We start from the raw sequence: 15,539 nt of genomic DNA on the forward strand, positions 1-15,539 counted from the left end.
ACCCAGAGCGCGCAGTTCATTGTTCAAATGTTATAAATGCATTGTTTAAGGTTTGCCGAAACTATTTTACAAAGCATTTACAACAATTGAACAATGAGCGGCGCGCTTTGGGTCCGGACTCTAGTCATGAGCAGTGAGCGGCCCTAGGATGCGCCAGCTCGAAATAAATGGGTTTCTTTTGTTAACCTTTTTTTTGCTATATAAATTAACAATAGAAATTAACAATAGGATCCCGTTTCAGCGCATTTTTGCGCCTATCTCTAATCATGAGCATAGGGCGGCACGACCCTGCGCAACATTGTTCATTTTTATGGTGAACCGTCTTTTTTTTGCTGTCTAGCTTTGTAGTTTGCTCTGTTTCCTGGAAAATAGCCCCAAAAAGCCCTCTTTCCTGGAAAAAGCACGCTCCACCGCCGAAGACTAGTCATGAGTAAATATAGCCACGGGACCGTGGTTTTTGGACAAAAAATGGGAGTTTTGGGGCTATTTTCCAGGAAAGACTACAAAGAAAACTACAAAGCTAGAGAGCAAAAAAAAGGTTCACCATGAAAATGAAAAATGGTGCGCAGGGTCGCGCCGAAGCTTAGTCATGAGCAGACTTCGCCGGCGAGGATGCTGCCATAAAATAACAATAGATCTCTCCACTGTCCGAGAATAGAGGAGATAAAAAAATGAACCATTTTTTTAGCCGTCGAGCGTCGTGTCCGCCGGTCTCTTGTCATGAGTAAAGATCGGCGCACATCCTGTCATTTGTGTGATACACTTGTTTTTGTTCACGGCATTTTGTTGTTAAACTTTCCTTGTGATTTTTTTTATACTAAAAGTGTTTTCGATGGAAAAACTTAGTATAGACATTGAAGAAAAATGTATATTGTACACTAGATTAAACTAAATTTCATTCATTGCCGAATCAAATTTATATGACATGATATATAAACATGACATGATATATATTGCACTAATTTGTACTTTAAAAAATATTCAATAATAATTAAGCGTATTTTGAAACAATTTTCTACTTATTTTCATTCTTTATTTATATTCCAGTATCTGAGGATTCTGTAATGTCTATGAACCGGAAGCATCCACACGATATAATAAGAGAAAGCACGGAAAGGTTTTTTATTAAAAAATTCAATGATTTAGAAGAAAAAAAATAGTAATTGTAACAAAGTGCCCACCTGCGAAACTTGAGGAATTTCGAAAAATTATCAACAATTTTAAGATTCTTTACAATCGTCAATAACTCGCATGTAATAGTACAGAAACCTATTTTCTGGGAAAAAACGCAAAAAATCCTTTTTTGGCCGAATGGGCACGACATTTTAAGAACATACACTTAAGTAGAAAAATAATGTTGAACTTTTGTTGTTAATGTGTAAGTGTGTAGTGTACACATTCTTGTATTTTGAACACGCTTTTGGAAAATATGGAAAATCCATCTATCGCGAAATGTATCATACATTTTCCCCTCGTATTTGATAAATGATTTTTTAGCGAATGTAAAACAAACATATTATTCAAATATTAAATATGTATATGTAGACATTATGTGTATATTTAACATATGTAAATATGAATATGTGCATATATAGGCAAAAAAAGTTTTCAGGTTCACAAACCCATGTTTTACAAACACTGTTACGAAATGCAAAACCACACAATTAAAATATTCGAAAGCCACATGATAAACAACACACTTATATATGACATAATACATACACTAAAATAGGTAGATTATTTCAGAGCGATATTCCATTCATAATGAAGGTAAGTATACACGGAACAAAAATTGAAGTCACATGTATAAGTACATATGTATGTACATACATACATATCTATATTTGTACATACATACAATATACGTATGTAATATATGTAGTATGTTGAAGTAGATTCATATTTTTTTTCTGCATACTCGACATCGAGTGTATCTATGTAGTTCACCATTTTTTAGGAATATTCCAATTCTTGTATGGAACGGTCTCAAAAACTGTCAAAAAATCAGAATTGAATCAAAACCAGTTGCCATAGGATAAAATTTTGCTGTTAGCAAGTTTTTGAATCCAATACTCATCCGCCTCGTTCCACACATTTATTCTCATTTCATCCACCCATATCTTTTATGGCCTTCCTTTAACCCTTTTGCGTTCTCTCGGGTACCATTCGAGCACTTTTTTCGCCCGTTCTTCTGGTTCTAGGACATTTCATCGCACAACCATTTCGTCGCGAGGACAACTCGCTGACAGGTTTCGCTCGGTTCTACTTTTGACGATCTCTTCGAATAAAAGTAACTTGAAATGTAAATGCAGTCTAAGTAGTGAAAATACCGTCGAAGCATGAACAGAGATCTTCATCTGTTTTTTTATTAAATTTATTTGAATCGAAAAAAAATAATATCATTTAACGACCGACTAATCACAAACGTCTTTGACCAATCCAGCCAATCAGAAACGAATTACAGGCGCCGTTTTGGTTTAATATATAAGATTATTATTATATGGCAATAAAAAAATTTCGAACAAAATGTATAATTTATTGTTTTATTGATAAAAGAAAGCTAGAAAGTTTTTAATTGATTTTATTAAACTACATACATACATACATATGTATGATTAAAAAAATCATTGCTCCAAATATTAGAATAACAGTTTCAATATACATTTCTTAAAGTACAGTCAACATAAAAATTAAAGGTTATAATATATATATATATAATTGTGGATAAAAGCCACCGTGATTAAATGGTCATGCGATGAAATGTCCGTACACTATTCTTTTAGCTACATGATCCACCCATTGCCATTTCAGTATCTTCTCTTCCTCCCAGTGCCAGTTTTAGGGGGGGGGGGGGGGGGGCTGAGTCGGGCGGCGCCGAGGGCGCCAAATAAGTTAGGGCGCCGAGAGATGCTCCAAAGGCGTTTTAAAATTTAAAATTAGAGCGCCAAAAGCCATTCAAAATTTTAGATTAGAGCGCCAAAGGCGAAAGTTCTTCCTAAGGGTGATTAGAAAAAAATGCCTTAGGTCGCCATCGGGTGTAAGGCCGGCACTGCTTCCTCCACTAATATATTAACTACCCTTCACATTATTCGGAATACTAACATTACAGAAAGATAAACAGTATAAATACTAATAAAATAATAGATAAATTGATAATATAGAAAAATTGCATAAAATAAAAAAGGTTTAAAAAATTAAAAGAAAATGAACATTATAAAAATTCACATTATAGCAGATAAAAATAATATAAATTTTATTCCAGTCACAGCAGATCAAGGATGAAATTAGCTGAATAAGTACGTATTTACGCAAATATTATTAATTATGCAAATTACGCAATTATTATGCTTACAAATTTACGTATGTACACATACATAGTCATTGCGTATATTATGAAAAAATGATTTTGTAATTAGCATGCGTAAACATGACGCATTTTAGCTCCTATTCATTGTCAACACTATCCAGTCCCTATACTTGGCAGCGTCCGTGAAGATTACGTAGTCCTTCAGGGTACACTGGGTGCTACCACCAGAGCTTCGATCCACCAAACTGTTGGAGACGATTCCTCTCAGAGTCCACTTCCCGTTATTGGACAGGTACATGCCCCCGCCGGAATCTCCGTTGCAGGGTCCTGTTCCATCCTTGTTGCCTTCGGGGAAAAGTTTTATATAAATATATGACACGTACAAGTACAAAAATCGAAAAGTACCGCTATCGTTATATGTTTTAAATTCACCTGCACACAGAGTGGTGTCGAATGTGAAGAGAAAAAAGTCTGGATTGCTGGCACGACAAGTTTCGGTGGAAACGATCGGCAATTCGGCCATTTTGGGAGACGGTGTTACTACCAGGCTTTCGTCACGTCCCCATCCCAAGACCTGAAAAAACATTGTTTTTACTTTATAGAAATACTAGTGGTTTTACCCGGCTTCGTTCGGGATTTGTAATATAAACCGCTTAAACATGGCTAGTCTAATAGTAAACGTTTTATTAAATTTACTAGCTGAACCCGGCATGCGTTGCATTGCCACAATAAAGTATGTAATTCCTGTTCACGTTTCAAGTAGGGATCCTAAATATTCCAATATATTGGAATATATTCGAATATCGAATAGTAGCTTTAAATTATTTATTTGTAGTTTTAAGAAGTTGAAGATATTATTAAAGTTTGAAGAGAACCATTATCCGGAACATCAAATAGAACTAAATGTACTGTAGATTCATAAAAATTCGCATAAAAAGTGTTCGAATATTCGGACTTGGGATCCTTAGTTTCAAGCTCAACTCGTGTCTCTTCAAAGCCGTGTCGTCATAAACCAACTGGTAACGTGGTTACAAACGAACACATTTCCTTGACTACACAATGGCGCTTCAAACTTTCGCGTCGGTAAAATCGTAATTACTAAAGCCCGGACCCAGAAAGTGCCGCGTATTGTTCAAATGTTGTAAATGCATTGTTGAAGGTTTGCCGAACCTTTTTTTCAAAATAAGAATGAAGCTCCAATGGTTGGTGTTTGATGAATGGGTCTGGTTCACTGCATCAAAAGTCGAAAGATCGAAAAGCAAATATCGGAAAGCAAAGATCGAAAATCGAAAGATCGAAAAGAATGTCTTTTTTTCTCATTTTCCTTTAGGAATATATTATTTCAAGAATGCAATAAAAATATTCAAATTTAATACAACTTTTTCGATTTAGCATGTTATATTGTATGTATATGTATGTATACCTACATATATAAAAAGCGTGCTAAATTCAATATGTGGTTGTATAAATTTGCGTCGAGAAAAATTAAAAATTATATAGTTTTTGATCTACGTGACGCAGTTAAGAAGGAAAATTTTTTTATTTTAATTCTACCGTCTTAAATTTTTTTCTGGATATAATGGTTAACCTACAGTTAAACGTACATTTACCAGGAAGTTTCATAATATATTTTACTTTTCCTTGCGGTTTTATAATATACTAGTGTTTTGCCCGATGAAACATCATCGCATGTGTTTGGAATATTAAGGTATTAAATAAAAAAAAATTAAAAGAAATGTGTCGGCCTGTATGGCGACTTGGTGCATGCTCAGTCTTGGTGACTTGGTGCATCCGCACTCAGTCCAATTTTTTTCAAATACTTATAATATACTAGTTGTTTTACCCGGCTTCGCTCAGTATTTGTAATATAAACAGCTTAAACATGGCGAATCTAATAGTAAATATTCATTTGTTTTTTTTATTAAATTTATTTAAATCGAAAAAACAAATATTGAATCGTCGTCATAGAAAGGATGTTTCCAACCAAAAATATATTAGGTTTAATTTAATATTTATATTTAATTGTTCGATATGAAAAAAAATATGGTAAAAACTAACTATCTACCTACATATAAGCAATATAAAACACCGATAGAAAAATTAATTAATTACTTAAATAAATTTTCAATAGATGGCGGTATATTATTTCGGTCTATTTTCCTAGCGGAAATACTCGCTTCGGACAGTATATATAGAACCTTTTTTCTTTTGTTATTATTCGTATTACGTACATTCGTACACATGTATAAATCAAATCCAAACGACTATTTTAGTACGGCGAGCGTTATCTCAAACACATAGACGGAATAGCGCTAGCTAGGGGGAGCCGCCGGATTCTGGATTATTTTTGGTTCGGATACGGACTCCATTTTCAATTCCGGATACCGATCCCTGTTTCAGTTCCAATTCGCGATTTCTGTTTTAGTTCCGATTCCGATTAATTATTACTATATGAATGGAATTTTTTTTATACATGTATCAATTTGTTTCCGAAACCATCCGTTGAAATTTCAACGGGCACAACACTAGTATGATATAAAAACGGACGCAATGTGTGTGGATATGCTTGTGGGTATTTGTGTATGTATGTTTGTGCCAAACCGTGGACACACAGCCAATCAGAGTCAAATGGCCGAGGAAACGCGGGGAAGTGAGGGGGGGGGGGGTGTGGAGCGTTTGACATGTGGCCGACGTCATCAACTAGGACCAATGGGTGCGTTTTAAGCATCCGCTATTATAATGCCGACATAATTTATGCGCATAATTTATCGTCGAAAGAAATATTCGTGTTTAATAATAATAATAGATGCCTAATAATAGATTTATATAAAAACGTACGCGATGAATTTTTTTATATACATATGTATAAATGTATGTTAGTATTATTATTTATATCTAGTATTGAGCCCGTTGATTTCAACGGGTGGCTTCGAAAAGGAATTTATATACGAATTAAAATAAAGTTATATGTTATATATAAATAAGGAAGGGAATTAAAAAAAAAATAAATATATATATACAGCAGTTTGGCTTAGTGATAGCGTATATATTTAGCATCACTGAGGTCATAGGTTCGTGTCCTCGCCACTGCTGGTTAGATTTGGGGGTTTTGTGACTCCAAATCGATCGTTTCTCTATCAGAGTTTGCCAATTTTATCTGATCATTGCTGAAACGGTTCCTGAAAATTGGTATTAAAAAATCTAATCCTGTTGTCACAAAAATCTGCCTGTGTATAATTTGTATTAATTATACACAGTAATCTGAAATCCATAGATGTCACTATGATTATTATTTCTGATTAATTGTTATATTCTATATATTCTGATTGTATATGTATGTATTACTGTATTTCTGATTTCTAATTGTTTATGTATTTCAATATCGTACACCCGTCGCATTGGAGCAAATCTGTAATGGCGAGTGTGTATTGATTTGTGACAATAAAATAAAATAAATAAATAAATATGTATATCGATTTCGAATACGATTTCGATTCCTTTTTCTATTCCAGTTCCGGATTCATTTTTCAGTTCCGGATCTGTATTCTTTTTTCAGTTCCGGATTCAGATTCCTTTTTCAGTTCCAGATCCGGATGCCTTTTTCAGTTCCAATTCCCGATTCTCGATTTCTATTTCAGTTCCGATTCCGATTAATTATTACTACACGTATTGTAACTTTATTTTAAATCATGTATCAATTACTGAAACTTCAACGGGCACAACACTAGTTATATTATAATGAACGGATTAAGCTAGACATGCAAACGTCTATACTAACGATAATATCATATTAATTTACATTTTTTTCTTAAATGTAATACTAACAAGTTTCACAGCATTCTTGTAACTTGATAAAAAATAAAATTATGTAACGATTCGTTATATAATTTTATGTCGATGCTGTTTTTTTAATAAGTATTTGTATGTTTTTTTAGAAAAAAATCTGAATTTTACTTTGTAACCAAGTTTTGATCTGAAAATAACTTACCGTGCCAACCTGTCCAACGACTAAGCCGAGATCGGAGCTTTGATCCCAAATGCACACCGGTTGGATCGAATCGTCAAATTCGACCGTATCAACATACAAAATGGCTATGTCATTATTCAAATTCGATCCATTGAACATTGGATGAACGTAAATGTACTTCACATTCATTATTTTGGCATCTGTGTCAGCCCAATTTTGAAGATTGTAAGCACCCAATTTCACCACAAGGTCTTCGGGTTGGGTCATGGTATTGCTTCTTTCCCTCACGCAATGTGCAGCTGAAAATTAACAAAAAATCGTCAATAAAATCGATTTAAACATTCGTTTGTATTTGTTTTTTTTAGCTAAACTACCTGTAACAATATGATTGTGAGATATCAATGAACCAGAACAGATAAATTCCAAGCCAGTGTTTTTTTTGTGAAACATTGCACTTAACCAAGGCCAATCTTTTGGATTCGTCTCGGAGCCACTCACGATCAGAGCATTCGATTTTTTATGGGAAACTCCGCATGTTGCTGAAAAATCACTGATAATTCAAAAGCAGTAAATTAGTTGGGAATTTTGATCTATATATGTATGTAAATTTGTTGAATATAATTTGCTCAATTACCTATTCGGACTAACATTAAATGAAGATGCCTCCGTAGTGGTCCTAGTAGCTATAGTGCGTTTTGTTGTACTTCTCGGGTATTCTTCAGTCGAATATTCTAATTGGAACGGAACATTTTTATTGGATTTTGTTGTATATTCTGTATACTGATCATTAGTTTCACGTATTGGAAAATTGTCATTGTTTTCATCTTCTCCTTGATCGTTTGACAGTGGTATGATATCGTTCGAAAATCTATGATTTAATTTAATGGTTGTTATGTATTGGCCAATAGCTGAAATAAAAAAATAACAGTTACACTTTTATACTTTTCGTATATTCTAATCGTCGTTTTAAATTAACCAACCTCCTGGACCAGAGCATAACACCTTCTTATTCACTGATATGGAAGTTATACTAGGTAGTGGTCGAGAGAGTGGAAAATACACCCGATAATTCAGCGATTCACCCTTAGAAAGCTTTTGGGCAAGCTCTTGCTGGTTTCCGAATAATTCCAATCGCCCAACGTAGTTCTGTAATATACAAAAGGATTATGATATAAAAATTATAATGGAAAAGGCTATATGTTTTAACAATTTACAAAGTTGGGTATGAACAAATGTTTATTTATTTAAGTTTAAGTTTGAACCAATTTGGCATTATATGAGTCCCTAATGCACCACAATGGTCGAAGAAATGCAGAGAGATGAGAAAAATAAAAATATATACAAATGTATATATGTACACAGACAAATATATATTTATACATAATCATAAAAAACAATAGCATAAAAAAATATAGCAAAGTAAAAATATCGAATAATAAAATACAGAGTAGGGTATGTCTTTCAACTACAGCCAGCACGAATATATTGTTACGTACACCGCCGAATAGTTGCAATCGGATTAGGCCGAGTAGCATCCCAGAGACTGTGTGACCGTTATAATTGGTTTCGAGGATTATCTCCCCCGAATGCACTTAGCGGGGGTAGCGGTAACTCGGGGTCGCATTCCGGTAGAGTTCTCAGAACCCACAGCGATAGCGTGGGACATCTAGTACGTGACCATAACAATAGGCAAGCAAACCGGACGTTGAAGATGTCCTGAGAGACCTATCCGTTATAAGGCGATATCAAGACATTCTGGACGGAGCACTGCCAGTTCGTGTATCTCCTTGATCATCAATAAATGCTGTGACACGACTTTGGCCTTTTACTTGGATCCTCCACCCACCCCTACCCAACAATATAATATGTATAAGAACCAGCCGCAAATACAAAACATCCATGCAAGGTCCAAATGGAAGGGAGAATATCAAAATTTCACTTCAAAGAGTCACATTCAAATTATGAGAATAATGATGAGCGCAAGCTACCAGACAAATAGATTAAAATAATCTCCGCTAACCTACGCTTACTGAGGTGGAATATATCACATTCAGGCTCAGCAGTAACGATTTCATTGAGAAGGAATATAAATTATAATATATTGTATTTAGATGTTAGTAGCAGCTAATTTAACCTTAAAATGTATTCAAATATTTAATACATATAGTTTATTTCTAGTAAAAGATTATATAAATAATTCCAGATCCTGTATTGCGTCATAATTTTTAAAACGCTGAATAATGAAATGATTAATATACATATATCCAGTGGCGGCTCGTCCATACGCACTGCGGAACTGCAGCACCCCCCAAGCAAATTGAGAAAAATGTAATATTATAATATACATAAATTTATGTGTATTATATGAAAATATCAATATAATTTAAGCGTGTATTAAGCTCGCCCGCACACCAATACATCCAATAATTATCATACACCGCGGCACTAATATCAGAAAGTGAGGCGTTGTTTATGATTTTGTGCAGTACGGCTTTCGATGGAATATGCTCGAGTGGCGAAGGAGGTGCGGGGGAGGGCGCTCGCAGCCAGAAGCTTGGTCTCGTACTGCCACTTCTGATAGTATTTCGTGTTGCGTTGTATCCGCGCGCCCGACACCTGTCACTTTTTCTCATTCCTTCTGCTTTCGCTTTAAAAGTACAGAAAGAAAATGCCAATGGAAGATCTACTACTAACCGTTGAATCATATCCAATTATAAATAAAGAAAGGCATCAGAATGAATTAAAAGTGTTTTACTCAAGGAAAGAAATGCATAGCTTTAATGATATTGTTACGTATACTAAAAAGAGCCGCCGAGTAATTGCCATCGGATTAGGCCGGGTAGCGTCCTGAGAGACCGTGTGACCGGTGTAAGTGGCTTTAAGGATTAGCGACAAGCTAAGTGCATGAAAGCTAAACAATGATTGCACTTCCCAGAATTGACCTGTTTCGCGGGAGCGAATGTCGTGAGAAGACATATCCGTACGTGACCATAACAATAGGTAAACAAACTAGACGTCGAAGGTGTCCTAAGAGATCTATCCCTTATAAGGCGATACTAAGGCGATATCATGTCATTCTGGACTGAGAATTGTCAGTGCGTGTATCTCCTTAATCATCAATAAATGCTGTGATACGACTGTTGGCCTTTTAGTTGGATCCTCCACCCACCCCTACGCAACAATATATTAACATTGTTCAAATTTATTTCTGCAAACAATTTATGCAAAGTTCTTGAGAAAATAGCGAAACTAATTCAAATCCTGCTTACAACTCTAATGACTACCGCTGAGCCAGAACGGTGTTTTTTGTCAATAAAAATAATACAGACATATATAAGAAACGATTGACGGCTCGGATTGATTGTTCAGGAAACATTGACGGCTTTGTCTATGCTGTCAATTGAAAACTACGTACATAGATAAAGTAAAAAAAATGATCATGAACAATGAAAAATTTAACGAAAAAGTGATAGACCTTTTTTCAAGGAAAAAAGACAGAAGAATCAATTTTATAATGAAATAAAAATACATCTAATATTAAATTTTAATAATTTTGATGTTAATAGTTAAACGTAATCCAAATAAACATTTATTTTTATTTTTAATCAACCGCAACACCCCCAGATATCTTATCCACGAGCCGCCACTGCATATATCTAAATTAAATGTATTATATATGATAGCAAATATAAAGTAAGTTCATTTGTTTTTTTTTTGTTTCTTATATATTTATATTATATATAAGAAACTTATACATATACGAGTTATCCTGTTTCCTTTGTTTTTGAACGGGTGAAAATTTCGTTAATTTTAATTCAAACTAAAAATATTAAAATACCAGATTCGACCACCATCTGTAGTCTAAATTACATTATAAGACAATATACAAAATTTGGTGGTTCTAAACTGAAAACTGTAGATTTGCATAGCGGCGAACAATATTTTTAATTTATATTCGTAGTAGAATAACTTTTAAATATTACATTTCCATATATACTAATCATTTTTAAGTCAATAAATAATATATATTCAAGTCATTTAAATGACATAAGGTCATCTGGAAAAAAATCGCTTTCTATCAAATCAATAAAAAAGCGGAGACGTAACGGAGACACGAATAAATACTAGTTTAAAATTCTCAGTAATAGTGTACAAATTCCACGAAAGGATAACATATAATAGCGAAAATATGTATAATATGAATCATTCGTATTAAAATAAACAATTTTCCTTTTCACAAATGTTATTACTTCCACGAAGGATTTCCCTGTAACGTCTACACACATATGTATGTATGTACATACATACGTCATACAGCCTACGCTTCAAATTCCCCATATTCTATAATACATTGTGAAAATTACCGTTGGAAGTTGAGCATCGATAGACATTTTCACTTCAAGTTTAATTTGGGATCCGAATGAGGCACTCGGTATTCTTATCTTGCCATACCAAATTCTACCATTAGTGGCGTACTTCATTATCTTCGGACATGGAGATTCTGGAGCTGTTTCCAGAATCTCCTGAGCCACAACAATCGTCGATAGCGTTATCACAATCACACACAGCCACGATAGAACCATAACGTATATTTGATCGGTAGTCACAATTCGAACAAATTAAACGAATGCGTGTCGATGACACGAAGATTTCGACAACACTGCAATTATATTAATGACCCTAGAAACATCAATAATCTGACTAGTACTATTAAGAGTATTTATCGATATGTTGTGATGCATTTCTAACGTCCAAACGATGATAAAAATTAAATTGACTTCTTTTCCAGAAATGAAAGAGAATCACTTTAAACCAATATACATATATAAATGCATATAAAATTTACTCGTCATATTATTTTTATTGTTCGAGCGGTTTTGATATCAGATTTGCAACTAGCGATTTAATGAGTCACCGGAACAATAGGGTTTTCCGGTGAGTTATACTTTATAGTAATCTACAAAGAAAATCCAGTCCCATTCGATAACGATTTGTGGGAAAATACCTACTCTTCCGATGACCCATGTTCTAACGCTTTCTAGGTGGGGGACTTTTACAGCAATTGCACATCAAATCTTGTTTCCTCAAAAGTTGAACAAAATGTGTAATAGTATACAAATACGAGTCATAATGTACACACACACATATATGTATATATATATATATATATATATATATATATATATATATATATATATATATTTATATATATATATATATATATATATATATATATATATATATATATATATATATATATATATATATATTTTTTTTTTTTTTTTTTATTCAATAAATTTTGGAATACAATTGCAATTTATGTAACTACAATACAATTACGATTTACTAAATATAATTCATACAATAACAATACTAATAGATAAACTCCATATCAACTAAGTATACAAATATGTATGTACATATACACAAACAATAACATGTATGTAGATTGGACTAATTTTATTTTATTTACAAATTGGGCCATTGTGACATAGAATATAAAAAATAAATATTGGCCATAACCAAATTTGTAAAATAATTATTCAGGCGACACTGATATTCATATGTTCCCATATACTATATCTGATTATATGTAGAGGTTGTGATTTCTCGACTTTTTTTGATTCTCGAGATTCGAGAATCTCCTTTTCTTGGAATATTTGAATCTCGAGATTTGAGAATCTTATTTTCTCGAAATATTTGAATCTCGAGAATTCGAAATTTTCTTTTTTTGGTTCTCGAGATTCTCGAGAATTCTCGAGAAAGTATAATTTTTTTATTAATATAGTGAATTGATTTTTTTAGCATATAAACTTGACAACATACAAAAATCAAAAGGACACAAACACTACATATGTATATTATATCAGGGGCTTACAACTTTATTAAAGACATGACGAAAGAAAGATATAGAGAGATACAATAGAACATTGAATAGAAAAAAAGTAAAATTATATTAAAAAAATATTTTAAAAGAAGGCACGAAAAGAAAATAAAAATATACAAAACTAGTTTAAAATAGTAAAAATAACAATATGTAAAAAATAATTTTATAAAACTCCCAGTATTACTACCCGGCTTTGCCCGCGTTATTGTGACCGGACAAATAATAAAAACGTAATGGAGGTATATAAAAATACTGACAATCTATGCATGTTAAAATACTGACTATAAATTGATTAATATCTAAGGAATAAATAAATAATAAATCAAAAGTCTTTGTTTTATGTGTGTTAAGTGGGGTCATATTGTCAGTGAAAATATATTTTCACTAGCGTTTTAGTGATATCATAACCGAATACTTTCGCACTAGTGATTAGTACTTACATGCACATACATATGTATATGTAACTTAAAAATTGTGTGATTTCGTTGTAACATGTGTATATGTACTTATATGATGACCGAATAATAACTTACCGGACAAATAATAAAAATACTGACCATCTATACATATTACAATACTTCACAAAATTATTTACTAGTTAACAAGTGTACAAATCAGTCAGTTTATTGAACAAAAACATGTAGTGATAAATTAAGAATATTCTCGATATTTTCGAGATTCTAATAAAAATTTTCTCGAGATACGAGAATCTCGAATTTTCATAATAAAATATTCTCGAGAAATGAGAATCTCGAAATTTTACAATAAAATATTCTCGAGAAACGAGAATCAAAATTTCTCGAGAATTCTCGAGAAATCACGAGACAAGATTTCTCGATCACAACATCTAATTATATGTACATACATATATGTAGATATACATATGTACATATTTCCCGGAATTATGCAAAAATTTACTAATTTTTTATACACAATATAACAATAAAATATACAAAACTCAAAAAATAATACATGCGAACACATAACGAAGTGTGTAAGATATATCTAATATATAATTTCGAAAGAGACTTTGTATAAATGTATGTACGTAACCTTCGTTCGTTGGGTCGTAGACGACACTTCCGATTTATTTTTTTTGATCCAAAGGATTCGAAGTCCCTGGGGGCGAAGGCGTCGAGGGCAAAGCCGCCTTTGCGCCGGGGGCGAAGGTTTCGGGGGCGCAGGAGTCGGATTCTGATATACATATAATTTCTAAAGACACAGTATATAATTTTGGTTGTTCGTGACAGTCAATTTATTAAAAAAACAAATGAGTATTCAAATAAATTTATATAATGTAAAATTTAAATATATAAAATAAAACTATTCAAATAAATTTAATAAAATGTTTACTATTAGATTAGTCATGTTTAAGCGGTTTATATTACAAATACCAAGCGAAGCCGGGTAATACAGCTAGTATGTCATATTTTAGACAACGTAGTTGTCAGAATCTTAAGATACAATTTTTTTTAAGACAATTTAACTGCAGGTATTGTTTAATTGTCCCGAAATTGATCAAGTCTTAATATGATACGATGACCTTTCAATGCTTTTTCGTATAGATGAATCATCAATGCTTACGTACCAATTCGTAAATATGTTCATACATACATATATATATATATATATATATATATATATATATATATATATATATATATATATATATATATATATATATATATATATATATGTATATATTACAATGTGGAAATAATTTTCACCATATTGTAATAGCCAAGTGATACTCGCGTTTATTTTATTTATTACAAGTGATTTTACCCGGCTTCCGCTCGGTATTTGTAATTTAATCCGCTTAAACATGGCTAATGAAATAGTAAAGATTCAAACTTATTTATTTGTTTTTTTTTATAATACATATTTCACACTTGATTTTTATTTTTTTGTTATTTTTTATGATTATTGTTGTTCTTGATTTATGTTTACTTATATTTGTATTATAACCACAGTGACGCTTTGGGGCTACCTGTCAGGTCTCTGTGGTATTGATTTTTTAAAAATAAAAATAAAATTTGTTTTATTTATTTCAATCGAAAAAAAAAATACATTACATCCAAGTTATTGACGATTTTAAACAATCTTAAAATTGTTATATGAGAACTTAATAAAATTCCACTTGGAAAAATCATATTTAGACTATTCTTGTGGATTAATAACAAAAATTCGTTTATTTAATCGAGGTAAGCCAGTTATCAATAGAATTTTTGCTATTACAAAATACACAAGAATAGTCGAAATACGATTTTTTTAAGTTGAATTTTATTTAATTCTCATATAAAGACATTTTAATATATTATCCCTATTAATTCAATTCAGATTCGCGTAAATACGAGTAAACAATAATAAGAGTTTTT

At 32.4% G+C, this 15,539-nt stretch overlaps 2 protein-coding genes across 2 annotated transcripts in view; one reads left to right on the forward strand and one right to left on the reverse strand.

Moving 5' to 3' along the window:
- Positions 1–15,539, forward strand: part of LOC143920042 (uncharacterized) — a 366,222-nt gene that overhangs the window by 84,856 nt on the left and 265,827 nt on the right. The window lies entirely within an intron of this gene.
- LOC143920109 (serine protease gd-like) lies at positions 2,208–11,857 on the reverse strand. The gene is made up of 8 exons (XM_077442821.1): positions 11,639–11,857; positions 8,255–8,420; positions 7,909–8,182; positions 7,649–7,824; positions 7,296–7,573; positions 3,740–3,881; positions 3,462–3,652; positions 2,208–2,357 (listed from the first exon to the last, which is right to left on the reverse strand). Exons 1-8 carry the CDS (start codon positions 11,855–11,857, stop codon positions 2,208–2,210), a joined length of 1,596 nt encoding a protein of 531 aa, XP_077298947.1.

Source organism: Arctopsyche grandis, chromosome 12 (assembly GCF_051622035.1).
Source record: "Arctopsyche grandis isolate Sample6627 chromosome 12, ASM5162203v2, whole genome shotgun sequence".
Classification (NCBI taxonomy): Eukaryota; Metazoa; Arthropoda; class Insecta; order Trichoptera; family Hydropsychidae; genus Arctopsyche; species Arctopsyche grandis.

What these genes read in the sequence shown, in the direction of transcription:
- LOC143920109 (XM_077442821.1), bottom strand. Translation starts at nt 11,857, where the DNA reads ATGGTTCTATCGTGGCTGTGTGTGATTGTGATAACGCTATCGACGATT. An exon ending in TTTAATGTTAGTCCGAATAG is followed by an intron (nt 7,825 to 7,908) that starts GTAATTGAGCAA and finishes TTGAATTATCAG; the next exon opens with TGATTTTTCAGCAACATGCG. An exon ending in TCGTTGGACAGGTTGGCACG is followed by an intron (nt 3,882 to 7,295) that starts GTAAGTTATTTT and finishes ATGTTTTTTCAG; the next exon opens with GTCTTGGGATGGGGACGTGA.